Source organism: Pyrenophora tritici-repentis, chromosome 5 (assembly GCF_003171515.1).
Source record: "Pyrenophora tritici-repentis strain M4 chromosome 5, whole genome shotgun sequence".
Lineage (NCBI taxonomy): Eukaryota > Fungi > Ascomycota > Dothideomycetes > Pleosporales > Pleosporaceae > Pyrenophora > Pyrenophora tritici-repentis.
In genome coordinates, this window is record NC_089394.1 from 1,871,430 (window position 1) to 1,886,008 (window position 14,579).

Consider the following 14,579-nt stretch of genomic DNA (forward strand, 5'->3'; position numbering starts at 1 on the left):
AGGTAGCCTTACTTATCTCTATAGGGTTTAGAGAACTTAAGCTAGCTATCTAGAGCCTAGGCATCTTCTATATATTCTTTTAGTTCCTAAGAGTAGACTATATACCTTTCCTACTCAACTAGGTACTAGATCTTTTTCCCTTAGCTATATCTTCTTTCTCTAATAATGTCTTCTACTGTCGGATCGTGAGTATCGGTAGAGACGTCGGCTGCTGGACACTTCGGCCCGACTTCGGCCCACCTTGCGCAAGAGCTTAGGTATACCTTCGTAGCACCTATGTTCGTAGATATCAATTAGAACCACCGAACAGAATGCATTCCTAGTTATCGTTATTTCCCTTTACGCACTTAGTGCAAAGCCAACCAACATCTACTATCTATCTCTCCTCTAGTCGTCTATCTACTAATTTAATAATAACAAAAGGTCTCTCTTTATCTAGGGCTTATCCTAGGAGGGGGTTACCTAGGTAGAGTTGTCGCGGAAATGGACTTGATGTTGGACGTCGGATGATCACGTGATCGGATCGCGTCTTTGAGACTCCGGATCCGTGCCAAGGGACTGACCCATCATGTACAAATACCGGACCAGCCGTCTGATCTTTCTGATCCTTAGAGCAATCAATGATCCCACTCTTGAACGAATCTGATCGGTGTCATCCCAACTATCATAAGAGTTAAATATAGTCTGCGTAGAAAACATCGTAAATACCTAATAGCGTGTTTAACAAGACTACGTAAGGGGAGATTACTTCTCGTACCTTAAATAAGGCACTCTTCTAGTCTAGCTTCTTACTTAGGCGCCTATTTAATAGGCTATAGCTATATTATAGCTATATCTTATCTCTTACTTTTCGGGCTAGAGACTCTTATTAGTAATAGTTAGCCTGCTATTCCTATTCTTACTAGGCCTCTACTATCCTCGCTTATACGTAGGCAAAGATATCCTTAAACTTCTTAACTATAGCTATAGTAGACGCGTCTAGTTAGTAGAGATAATATTCTAGTTATTTAGCTATATAGTTCGCTTCTTCTTAGATAGGGTCTACGTCGTACCTATACTATAGGAAGAAGAGGCTTACGCCTATAGAGGTTGCGTTCTATCCCTTAATTACTATCTAGGCTATTAGGTAAAGCTTAGCCTAGTCCTTCCAGTCCTAGTAGATATACGCTCTTAAGTAGGTTTCTATAGTACTATTTATCCTCTTTATAGATCTATTAGTCTAAGAGTAGTAGGCCGTTAAAACTATCTACTTAATCCCTAGCTAGTTATACATTATAACCTAGAGATTACTTGTTGATACGGCTAAGGTATCGGAATCACCTTCGTTGCAACGAGTTGAAATGATTGTGATTGTTCTTGTTTTTCTATGGAGGTGGAGGGAGGTCGGCAGTAAGGCAGCAGCTAGAGCTCGGACCACACGGCTTAGTCAGCCGTGTAATCCAAGCTCGTGCATGCAGCAACCCGCTGCCTTATCTACCGCAGGTTCGATTCCCAACATTACTCGTAAACTAGCTTCCGCAGTTAGACACTATTACGTCTAGGAACTAGTAGTACGCTATAACCTTATTAATATAGGATTAGGCTATAACGTGGATGGCAAGCGAGTGGGCCACCCCACCAACTTTTTGCATCTACCTAACTTCAATCAATTATGGCTCCACCAAAACAATCCCAAAACCCTTCTTATGAAGCTGATATACAGCTAGCTATCTCAGCTACTACCCAAAACTAGCTCCAGTCTAATAGAGACGCTGCGCGGACATTTGAAGTCGCCCGAATGACACTCACGCGCCGACGCGCTGGTATACCTGCACGACGCGATTGCTAGCCTAACTCAAGGAAGCTTACCCTGAGAGAAGAGGAGGTGATTATTAGCTATATACTTCACCTAGATCAGCGCGGGTTTGCGCCTACCTACGCAGCTGCACGCGATATGGCTGATAAGCTGCTAGCTGCGCGCGGCGCTGGCTAGGTTAGGCAGAAGTGGCCAGCCAACTTTGTTAAGCGTACAGACAGTCTTCGGACGTGTTTTAACCGAGCGTACGATAGGCAGAGAGCTATGTGTGAGGATGCGACATTAATAAAGAGGTGGTTTAAGCTTGTAGAAGAGATAAAGGCTGAGCAGGGTATCTGCGATGAGGACGTCTACAACTTTGATAAAGCTGGCTTTATAATGGGCAAGATTACAACGCAGCTGGTTATAACTGTCGAGACGCGGTAAGAGCCTTCACTAGTATTCACGGTGAATCAGGCTTCCCGTGCTCTGATTGGCCAGGCACTGATTAGTCAGCTGCTCCGTGCGCGCACCATAGATATTCTCACTCCTCCCGTAGCTCCAATACAACAAGTTCGCACACGTTTTCTCCACCTTCATCAATAACAGGATTAGAGAGAAGAGGCCGGCGGAAGAGTATTCAGCTAGGCGATCGCGAGTGGGTAACGCTGATTGCTGCCATCAGCGCTGGTGGCTAGTTAGTGCCACCGTTCCTCCTCTTCGCTAGTCAGTACCACCTATCAGCGTGGTATAAGGAGGATATCCTACGCGACTAGGCGATCGCAGTCAGCGATAATAGCTGGACGAATAATAAGCTTGGAGTTAAGTAGCTAAAGCACTTCAACGCTCACACGCAGGCTCGTACTATAGGCGCGCGTCGCCTGCTTATTATTGATGGCCATAGGAGCCACTAATCTCTAGAGTTCTAGGAGCTCTGTAAGGAGAATAATATCTATACGCTCTATATGCCTCCTCACTTATCTTACCTACTCTAGCCACTTGATGTTGGCTGCTTCTCGCTATTAAAGCGCGCGTATAGCCGTGAGGTGGAGAGCCTTATACGCAACCACATCAACTATATCACCAAGCTAGAGTTTCTGCCTGCGTTTAAGGCTGCGTTTGATCGAGCGTTCACGCCAGCTAATATCTACTTAGCCTTCTGCGGCGCAGGCCTTGTTCCTCTATAACTAGAGGCTGTTCTATCAAAGCTAGATGTACAGCTGCGTACACCTACTCCTCTAGCAGCTCTACCAGATGCTCCCTAGGTAGCTTAAACGCCGAGCAACGCGCGTGAGCTTAAGGCTCAGTTAAGCCTTATACGTAAGCGCGTGCGCTAGCATAAGAGCTTATCACCAGCTTCGATTATTAAGGCGATTAACTAGCTGAAGAAGGGCGCTAAGGTGATGATGCTGTCTGCTAAGCTAATGCGCGATTAGATCTCTAGTCTTAAGAAGGCTAACAGCGCAGCCTCAGCGCGTAGGCAGCGCTCTAAAAGGCGTATACAGAAGCATGGAGTACTCACAAAGGGAGCTAGAGAGGATATACTAGCTCAAAATGAGGCTGACCAGCAGATTGCTCATAAAGAGCGTTAAGGAGGAGCGCGATTAGGCCTTAGCCAGCGGGCTCAAAGGCGCTGCACCAGGTGCAAGGAGACTGGGCACAACTCGCGCACATGCAACACTAATACTCTTAATATAGAGTAATCTACTGTATCAATATCTAGCAATAATATTATCGCGTTGTTGAGATAAGTCGCTTTGAAATTACAAAAGTTGGTGGGGTGGCCCACTCGCTTGCCTGGCCCACTCGCTTGCCATCCACGTTAGTATAAGTAGTAATATTAGTAAAGGGAATTAAGATAAGGTCCTTACTTAGCCTATCTATTACTACTATTAGGTTAGTATACCTATTACTTTCTAAGAGGTTAGTAATAAAGATTATAAGGACTTTCTTCTAGATCTAGTCTAGTAGTAAGAGGGGTTAGAGGAGCTTTCTCTTTATCTTTCTTTAGGGTTTCAATCGTCTATATACGCTATAGTTCTATATAAATATCTAAATATTAGGGAATTTTCCCAGCTAAAAGTAGTTACGCATTAGAATAGCGTATATATTCTCCTTGCCTAGGTAACCTACGCTAGGTGAATTATAGGTTTCCGCGATAAGACGTATATAGAGGATTAGGTTATTAGGGACCTATTTGCGGTTTTAGTAGCAAAGTCTACCTTAATTATCTAATAAGTATTCCGCTAGTAAGACCTTTGAGTTTAAGTCTAGGAGAAATTTCCGCTATTAGAGCTGTAGTGCCGTCTAGGCCTTTTAGTATACTAGGTCCTCCGTAGCTGCCGAGTCTTAGAGTTCCTCTATAGGTGTCTCCTCTTCTCCTTCTTTAGCGGGTGTAGCTAACACCTATATTTATTACTTATCTAGGTCTAAGGCTTTTTACTATAGAGATATCTTTAACATCTCTGTATTATTATAGCTAACTAAGAGTAGCTAAGCCTTAAGTCCTTATAAGGCTTTTACATTTACTTCCTCCTTATATTTGTCCTCGTCTAATAGCTAGCTTACTAGTTTAAGTAGCTAGAACTTTTAAGATGTCTTATAGTTATTATCTACATCTACTAGTATATCCTCCTCTTTCTATAATAGGGTATTAGCCTTACTATTAACGTTCCTTAGCCTATACTAGAACGTTAGGTTAAAATAGCTAAGCAGTCTAGCCTACCTTACGTAGCGTTCTAAAAGTAGTCTAGTAGTGTAGAATTACTCTAGATTCTTATAATCTATGCTCTAATAACCTAGAAGCTCTAAACTCTTTTAAGTTTAGTGTTCTATTTAGTCAGCCAGTTAATTATTATAAGTAACTCTTTATTATAGATTATGTAGTTACTCTTCGCCTTAGTGTTTTTAGCTAAGAAGTAGGCTACTATTTAGAGGAGTCTATCCTCTCTATACTAGGATAGAACTCCTCCCGTTGCCTATCTAGAGGCATCGCACTCTAGTACCGTCTTAGGTTCTAGGTTAAAGTTCGCGAGCGATAGAAATACTATAAAAGCTGCTTTTAGCTTCTTAAAGGCCTCCTTCTACTTAGGTCCTTATAAGAACGTAGTTCCTTTACCTATAAGGCTCGTGTCGCGGAAAAGGACTTGATGTTGGACGTCGGATAATCACATGATCGGATTGGGTCGTTGAGACTCCGGATCTATGCCAAGGGACTAGTCTATTATGTATAAATACCGGACTAGCCGTCTAATCTTTCTGATCCTTAACATGATCCATGGGCGAGCGGCGCACACGGGCGAGCGGCGCACCCCACCAACTTTTGCAACTTTAAAGCGATGCATCTCAACAACGCGATAATATTATTGCTAGATATTGATACAGTAGATTACTCTATATTAATAGTATCAGTCTTGCATGTGCGCGAGTTGTGCCCAGTCTCCTTGCACCTAGTGCAGCGCCTTTGAGCCCGCTGGCTGAGGCCTGATCGCGCTCCTCCTTGACGCTCTTCATGAGCAATCTGCTGGTCAGCCTCATTTTGAGCCAGTATATCCTCTCCAGCTCCCTTTGTGAGTACTCCATGCTTCTGTATACGCCTTTTAGAGCGCCGCCTACGCTCTGAGGCTGCGCTATTGGCCTTCTCAAGACTAGAGATCCGATCGCGCATCAGCTCAGCAGAGAGCATCATCACCTCGGCGCCCTTCTTTAGCTGGTCAATCGCCATAATAATTGAAGCTGGTGATGAGCTCTTGTGCTGGCGCACGCGCTCACGTATTAGGCTTGACTGAGCCTCAAGCTCACGCGCGTTGCTCGGCGTTTGAGCTACCCAGGGAGCCTCTGGCAGAGCTGCTGGAGGAGTAGGTGTACGCAGTTGTACATCTACCTTTGATAGAACAGCCTCTGGTTGTAGAGGAACAAGGCCTGCGCCGCGGAAGGCTGAGCAGATATTGGCTGGCGTGAACGCTTGATCAAATGCTGCCTTGAACGCTGGCAGAAACTCTAGCTTGGTGATGTGGTTGATGTGGTTGCGCATAAGGCTCTCCACCTCACGGCTGTACGCGCGCTTCAATGGCGAGAAGCAGCCAACATCAAGTGGCTGGAGTAGGTGAGATGAGTGAGGAGGCATACAGAGCGTATGGATATTGTTCTCCTTGCAGAGCTCCTGGAACTCTAGAGATTGGTGGCTCTTATGGCCATCAATAATAAGCAGGCGACGCGCGCCTACACTACGAGCCTGCGTGTGAGCGTTGAAGTGCTTTAGCCACTCAACTCCAAGCTCATTATTCGTCCAGCCATTATCGCTGACTGCGATCGCCCAGTCGCGTGGGATCTCAGCTTCCTTATACCAGGCTGATAGGTGGTACTGGCCAGCGAAGATGAGGAACGGTGGGACTGACCAGCCAGCAGCGCTGATAGCAGCGATCAGCGTTACCCACTCGCGATTGCCTGGCTGAATACTCTTCGGCCTGCCTCTCCTCTCTGCTCCTGTTATAACTAGCTGCGTTGTAATCTTGCCCATCATAAAGCCAGCTTCATCAAAGTTGTAGACGTCCTCATCGCAGATACCTAGCTCAGCCTTTGTCTCTTCTACAAGCTTAAACCACCTCTTTATTAATGTTGCATCCTCACAAAGAGCTCTCTGCCTATCGTACGCTTGGTTGAAACACGTCCGAAGACTGTCTGTACGCTTAACAAAGGTAGATGGCCAGTTGACTCCAACCTGCTCTCCACCACGCGCAGCCAGCAGCTTATCAGCCATATCACGTACAGCTGTGTAGGTAGGCGCAAATCCACGCAGATCTAGCTGAAGTATATAGCTAATAATCACCTCCTCTTCTCTCTGGGTAAGCTTCCTTGAGTTGGGCGGGCAATCGCGTCGGGCAGGTATACCAGCGCGTCGGCGGCGGAGCGTTGTTTCGGCTACGTTGTAGACTACTGCAGCAGTACGGGTACCTTGGATCTGGTGCGCATTAATAGATGAGATAGCAAGCTGAATATCTGCTTCATTTGATAGTAATTGAGTAGCGCTGCGTTGAGCCATTGTAGATTAAGATCAGTAAGGTGAGTAAAGTTGGTGGGGTGCGCCGCTCGCCCGTGTGCGCCGCTCGCCCATGGATCATGTTAGAGCAATTAATGATCCCACTCTTAAACGAATCTAATTAGTGTTATCCTAACTATTATAGTTATAAGCCCGGCGTTTAAAGATTACAGTATTAATTCTCCCTGCGCACCTTTTACGTTGGTTACACGATTAGGTTATTGCTCCGTTTATCTCTCTCTATTTATTACTTCTGTTCTCGTTAAGTCTATTAATTAATCCTAAGATAAGAAGGACTATTATAGATTATAACCCTAAAATTCTAGCACCTAATATTATCCTACATACCCACAAGGACTAGCACCTATAGTTCCCGCTACTTAAGAAATACTCGCGCGATCGCGGAGTCTAGGAATATATTAACCTTGTCAGATAATAGCACTGTTGAAGATGAGAGCGTACAGACGCTGGGTTAGACTAGTGCGACCCGGCATCTGTGAGAGCCAATCGGATCACAGGAAGGCTTGGCACCCCCTAGGTGTGCCCACAACCGTAGACAGAACCAAGACACAATTAATCATCAATATTATCACGATTATTACCTATTTCATCAGTATTCTAGATAAGAGTGAATATCTAACAATTAAGAGTCTCACTACCTTTACCTACTTACCAAAATGACCACATTTACCACCCGCGACGCGACCGTGACTTTACGCGACTAATCAGACTACACTAGATAGATGCTGTAACTATAAGCGCGTTGCGTAGCGCACAATATTTAGGATAAGATTAACCTAAAATCTACTACTCAGCCCCTTCGGGAGCTAAAAGACATTAGAATCCTAGTATTCGCTAACTACTAAGCAGCTGCTGGCATCGGAGAACTAGAGCGCCTAAGCGAGCTGTCTAGCAGCGGGCAAAAGGCATTTAAAGAAAATCTTGAGTACTATCGTATGTCGATAGAGTAGTACAAGAGCGACCGACACCGGTACGAAAAGAAGCAATTAAGCTTCTAATATATTATAACCTTAATTTAATTAAGCGTGTCACTACACCTACTACGCACATGCTGTCTCCTAGATAAGACATTACGCGAGTAGATTGCTAACCTACAACTAACTATTGGGGTTAATAACGAGACTAAGAAAGACCGAGCACGCGAGCGCTATCTTGCGGCCCTACAGCCTATAAGAAGCGCGGCGCAATAGGACACGTGGCTGGCTGAGTATAACTAAGCCGCAACCTACGCGGAGACGTATAATGTCCCTAAGCTATCCTAGCTTAGCACAACAACAAAAGACTTCCTAGCAGCTATTAATAAAACTGCGCCTATATAGGCTACTAATTTTTAGGATAATAGTCGTGGGGCAGTAGACATAAGCTAGAAAGAGATAATAAAACGGTTCTAAGAGCATATAATAGTAAACTATCCCCTTAGGTTAAGAAAGTATAAAGCAGCTATAGCAGCTTACGATAGACTATATAGATTAACTCTTGCTAGCAGTGAATCTAACTAGGAGCTATTAAGGACGCCTTATAGTTCGAAATCCGCGCTATTAATAAGAATAAAACTAGGGCAGACCTCGCTAACAACGTACTAGGGACGTCCTCGTAAACAACGCCGAACTAGGGTAGACCCTAATACTAACGTACAAGCTAGAAACACAAAGTCTACGCTTAAGAGATTTTTAAAACAAGACTCTTTCACTACTACTAGAGTACAATACTAAGCATGTAGATAACATTATAGCATTAGAATATACTTTTATCTCTACCTAGAAACTGCCCTAAAATAGTAGCAACCTAATAAGATAATAAGCGAGCTTATTAAGTTCAAACGCATATATAATTTATTATTTTAAGGGCTAATCCGCGGACAAAGTAGACCCCGTACTCGCACACTAGTGCTAAAGCAATTATATACACAAACCCTAGATCTCTCTTAGTTACTAATTAAATAACTAGAAGGCTAAAAGGTTACGGACGTAGACGCCGCGCTTACTACTATCGCACGGAGTAGGACAGCTAAGCACACGTACCCTCTCGCACGATTATTTATTCTCGATTTAGGAGCGACATACTACATCACAAACGATCCCGACCGTGTATATAACTACCGCCCGTTATTATTAGGAGACTATATATAGGCTAGTAGCATAAGGATTTAGATACAAGGATACGAGTCTATAGATATAACTCTATAACACTAGCAAGGGATAATAAAGCTAGCACTGCGCGACGTAGTAATCTGCCTAGAGATCGTATATAACCTAGTATCCTTCCGCCTGCTATAGCAGAGAGGAATCTAGTAGGATACTAAGTTAAACCTAACTAACCTATAAAGACTAAGCAACTAAGTTATTAGTAACCTCTTAGAAAATTTTAGCTAGTAGATATTAGAGTATAGTCCTCTAGCCTAGGTATTTGTCTACACAAAAGCCATCACAACACGCACGCAGCGAGGACTAAAGAAGGCCTTAGCGATGCTATAGCACAAGAGACTTAGCCACCTAGGACTAGTAGCAATCGAGCATCTCGTGCAGTAGTCTAAGGGGGTGCGAGTTTAAGAGGTAACGATAGTACAATGCGACTCCTGCGGAAGAGCTAAGTTTAAGAGACAGATACGACGCCTACCGCGAACAAACGACGAAGGCCTAGAAGAGTAACTTGCTATCGAGTTCTATACATACAAAGTCTAGGCGATTATAAAAGAGAAGAGCTAAATGCTTATTACTAATCGTTTCTTAGGCCTCTAATAATACCTATACTTTACTAATAGCTAGATAGCTAAGTCTATTATCTAGCTGCTTATAACTTTCTTCTTATTTATAAAGAACTATTACAATATATCCGTTAAGACTATAGAGTCTAACAACAAGATCACAGCTATTAAGCTAGATATTAAGCGATAGCTAGCAATATAAGGCATTAGAGTCGAGCCCTTAGCCTTAGACACATAGGCACAAAACAGTAGAGCCGAGCGCTTAGGGGGTGTAAATAAGGAGAAGGCACGCGTAATACCACTTGACGCTAATCTCTCTTAGGAACTATAGCTAGAAATTACTTAAGCCGCAGTCTATCTCTATAATAGAACCCTAAACTATAACAATTACTAGAAGACACTATACGAAGTCTTCTTCACACGAGTAGCTTTTAGCAATAGAATAGTTATATCTCGCTAAAAACTAAACCTTACTTATCTTAAGGTATATAGCTATAAAGCTTTCGCTATAATAAACGACACCTACAAAGGAAAGTCTCGTCTACAACGCCTCGACCTAAAGGCATAGATTAGATACCTAGTTAGATACTAATTACTAAATATCTATTATATCTAGATACCCTTACTTACTAAAGTGATTAGCACTAGAGACGTTATATTTAATAAAAACTTAGTATTCGACGGCAAGACTAAAGACTTAATAGATAGCCTTATATACAGTACGCTAGAAGAAATTGCGATATATATAAGGACTATCGAGCAGCCAACACTATCGCAGCAACTAGAGACGGAGTCCTTCTACGAAGATAGTCTACTAGAGGAGTCACTCGCTTAGGACAGCGAGGGCGACCAGCTAGGATACTACTAAGGGAGGAAAATCTAGGACAGCTACCCGACACCTCTGGCGACACCGCCACCTGCAGCGTTGCTTGCGCGGCTAATGGCAGGAGCATCGCTAGATAAGAAGGATTAACAAGGAACCCCTAAGACTGCCTTATAGGCAGCGGCGTTTATAGCAGGTACCTAAGCTAGAAAGGTTAGAAAATATAGAGGAGTAGCTATAGACAAGGCTACAATTATAAGAATACTCGCTAAAGGCTTAAAGCCCTATTGTAGTTAGCTACTACCTCTACTAATATGCTAAACTAAGCTTAAGGACCACCTAATATGAGAACTATTTAAGGAAGTAAAACAGTCCTATCTAGCAAGCTACTATTAAATAAACTTATAGATAGAGATCCCTATAAAGAAAATTAAGCAAACAGGACAGCAAATCCTAGATTATATATAGGTATACACCTACAAACTTAATAAGCATCACCAACTACTTAAGTGCAAGGCACGACTAGTCGTCCGCGGTGATTAGCAGCGAAACATTATATCGCAAGACACCTACGCAGTAACACTCGCAAGCCGGTCGTTCTAAATGCTAACTACAATTACGGCAAAGTACAACTTAGAGCTTAAATAGTACGACGTAGTAAACGCCTTCGTGTATACAATAATAGACTAAGAAGTATTTATAAGAATACTACGCAGCTATTAGAAGCTAGGTACTATACTTAAGCTTAACAAGGCATTGTATAGACTGCGCATATCCCCGCTCCTCTAGTAGAAAAAGTTTACAAGCACTCTTAAAGAACTTAGGTTGTAGGAAGTACCGTATAAACCCTGCTGTCTTATTAAAGACAGCATTATTATCTTCTTCTACGTGGACGATATTATACTCGCATACTACAAAGACATAGAGCAATCCGCCTAGCAGGCAATTGCTCGCCTCTAGGACAGATACCTCTTTACTAGAGGAAACGACTTATAATAGTTCCTCGGCGTCGAGATTATCTAAGACTAAAAGGCGCGGACAATCTAGCTGTCGCAGGCGGCCTACGCAGACAAGATTAGCAGACTAGCCGACCGTACCAATATTAGACACGACACGCTAATAGCGACTGCTAAGCTAATCCCTAGAGATAGGCTCGCCTGCCTATTAGAGATTAACAAATACTAGCGCAAGATAGGCTCACTCCTCTTCGTAGCTATAACTACTAGACTAGACATCGCCTTTGCGACGTCGCAGCTCGCCTGCTTTCTCTCTAATCTAGGACTAGAGCACTACAACGCTGCCAACCGTGTTCTTCTATATCTACTAGCGACAAAACACCTCGCGCTACAACTTAGAGGAGGCACTAGACTGTAGATAGCTAGCGACGCCTCCTTTGCTAATAATACCCTAGATAGGAAGAGCTCACAAGGCTACGCGATTAAGCTCTTTGATAGACTTATCGTATAGAAAGCTAATAAACAAGACACTATCACAACATTAACAACAGAAGCTAAGCTCCTCGCTCTATCTTAAGTAGCTAAGGAAGCTCTATTCCTATACCGTCTCCTTAAGGAGCTAAACATCTAGCTTAAGACCCCCTATATTACTATTTAATGCAATAATAAATAGACTATTCGCCTAGTCACCGAGGAGGTCTTAAAGCTTTAAGCTAAACTGAGACATATCGACATACACAACCACTAGATTAGACAGGAGGTGTCGATAGGCCAGATCTCTGTAGAGTACACGCCTACCGCGGATATGATCGCTGACGGTCTCACTAAATTATTGCCACTAAACAAATAGCTAGAATTCCTAGAACAACTAGGACTAGTCCCCGCTAAGGAAATTCTGGCGAGAAACTCAGCACCGCTCGAAGAAATTCAAGAGAAACTTGAAAATCTCGTAGTAAGCCTTAAGTAGGACTAAGTGCCTAGCTTATAAGCGTAAAGAGCGTCTAAGCTAAAGGGGTGTGTTAGATAATAGCACTATTGAAGATGAGAGCGTACAGACGCTAGGTTAGACTAGCGCGACCCGGCATCTGTGAGAGCCAATCGGATCACAGGAAGGCTTAGCACCCCCTAGGTGTGCCCACAACCGTAGACAGAACCAAGACACAATCAATCATCAATATTATCACGATCATTACCCGTTTCATCAGTATTCCAGATAAGAGTGAATATCTGACAAACCTAGATATTAACACTCTTATGCTAGCGATCGAATCCCTTAAGCTAGTCTATCTAGCTATTCTACCTAAGCTAGTTAAGCCTACTTCGCCTACCTTAGAGCAGACGCCTAAACACTAGGCTGCTCTTAAGGAGTATAATTATAAGAAGGCAACCTATTAGCTCGCTGTTAAAAATTATAAATAGGATATTCGCGTTTACAAAGTCCTATATAACTGGTAGGTTAGGAAGGCTTTAAAGATTATAAATATTAATAAGCGGATTAATCGTATAGTTTCCTAGGACTTGCTCTTACTAATTACTATATAACTCCTACGTAGAATATCTACCCTATAGGCTATAGTTCCGGAGCTTAAGAAGCGTCTCTCGATATTAGATTCAAATACTAAGAACCGCCTACGTATGTAATATAGGTGTTACTTAGAGAAGGCTAAAACTAGTCAATCTAATATAGATAAGTAGTTTAACGTTTAGTAGGCTCTCTATATAATAGCTTAAGCGTTTAAACTTTACAAAGTTAAGAGTAATCTCGCTATTACTAACTTTCCAGATACGTTAGCGGCAAAGATCGCTCCTAACTAGGCACGCAATTTGCGATAAATAATTACAACTGCGTTAGCTATAGGTTAGCTAACTATAAGCTTTAACGACGTAGCTAGAGTGTTTAACTTAACTATATAGGAGTACGAAGTATCTAGCAGAAAAGGCAGATTAACAAGAGTGTTCTTTACGTTTAGTAGTAAATTCGCTCTAAGTAAAGGAGACTCTAGAGGATTAACTAGAGGACTATAGAAGTATTATCCATGTAAGCCGAGTAAGCTATCCTATTATTAGGAGTCTATTAAATGCTATAGGCTTTAATAGGTAATTACTAGAAAATCTAATCTACGACCTACTCTAATCTTTTTATCTAACACGGATACTAGGATAATTAACTAAAGGCTTTATAATTCTAAGTTTTAATTACTACTTACACAGCTAAAATAAGCTAGATAAAAGATTAATTCTACTCAGTAAACGTCTAGAAAGTATGAGACTACGAATACTATCGTACCTTATATTATTAATCCTCGCACTTTAATAGATCTTAGTAATAATATCTTTAACCTTAATTATAGTAGTTACCTATTTTCCTATAGTATAATCTTTGACGGCGATAGCGCGCTCTAACTTACTAATAATTAGGACCTATTAGTCTTAGGAACGTATAAGAAGTGCTTAGACTACCTAATAGATAAGGCTAGTACTTAATCTTTATTAGTCTTAGGGGTAGGTAATTAACTATTTAAAGATTTTTTTAATAGACTAGATAGTCTATAGGACCTATTACATAAGAACATTATAGTTCTTGAAGGATTTTATATTAATATTATTTCTAAAGCTTTGCTTAGGACGGTTAGATTCTAGTACACTAGTTATAATTAGACTATCCGTTCTAGAGATATAGAGTATAGTATTATCCTTAGAAAGCTCTACGTCGCCTATAACCTAGTCTTTATTAAGTATAAGCTATTCTATCGTTCTTCTATACTACCATTAGTAAATAGTGTAAAACGATTAGCTTATCTAAAACTTTAATTAGTTAATAAGTTTTTATAGAATTAAAGATTAGGCTACCTAGGTTAGAAAACTTTATAGGCACTTACCTAAGTTACCTAGAATAATAAGATTAAAGGCACACAACAGCGAAAGTATAGGTATTATACTACTACCTATACTATAAAGGTAATCTCTCGAAAACTAAGAGAGCGATCCCCCTAACTAATCTATTAAGTCTCTCAGGATCTATTTAATTCTCTATAGGACAATTAAATAAGTAGTTTACTCTTATTATCAAAGAAAGAATTTTTAGGTAATATCCTTAATTATAATATATAAAAGAAGACTCTATCAGAGATTATATACGTAATTATAGCTTTTAAAGCTTAGGTATAATAGAAGTATAAGTTACAGATTATAGAAATCTATTAGAATAATGATACTACTACTTTACCTTAGAGGGCGATTAAGATATAAGAATTAGGCTAAAG

The 14,579-nt window shown here is 41.6% G+C and overlaps 2 protein-coding genes across 2 annotated transcripts; one reads left to right on the forward strand and one right to left on the reverse strand.

Moving 5' to 3' along the window:
• Positions 1-2,059: 2,059 nt before the first annotated feature.
• Positions 2,060-3,366, forward strand: PtrM4_107110 (uncharacterized protein; the record flags this gene model as incomplete). The annotated part of the gene is made up of 2 exons (XM_066107737.1): positions 2,060-2,217; positions 3,219-3,366. 2 exons carry the CDS (start codon positions 2,060-2,062, stop codon positions 3,364-3,366), a joined length of 306 nt encoding a protein of 101 aa, XP_065962186.1.
• Positions 3,367-5,162: 1,796 nt separating this feature from the next.
• PtrM4_107120 (uncharacterized protein) lies at positions 5,163-6,815 on the reverse strand (the record flags this gene model as incomplete). Its single annotated transcript, XM_066107738.1, has 1 exon — positions 5,163-6,815. One exon carries the CDS (start codon positions 6,813-6,815, stop codon positions 5,163-5,165), a length of 1,653 nt encoding a protein of 550 aa, XP_065962187.1.
• Between the last annotated feature and the right edge of the window lie 7,764 nt (positions 6,816-14,579).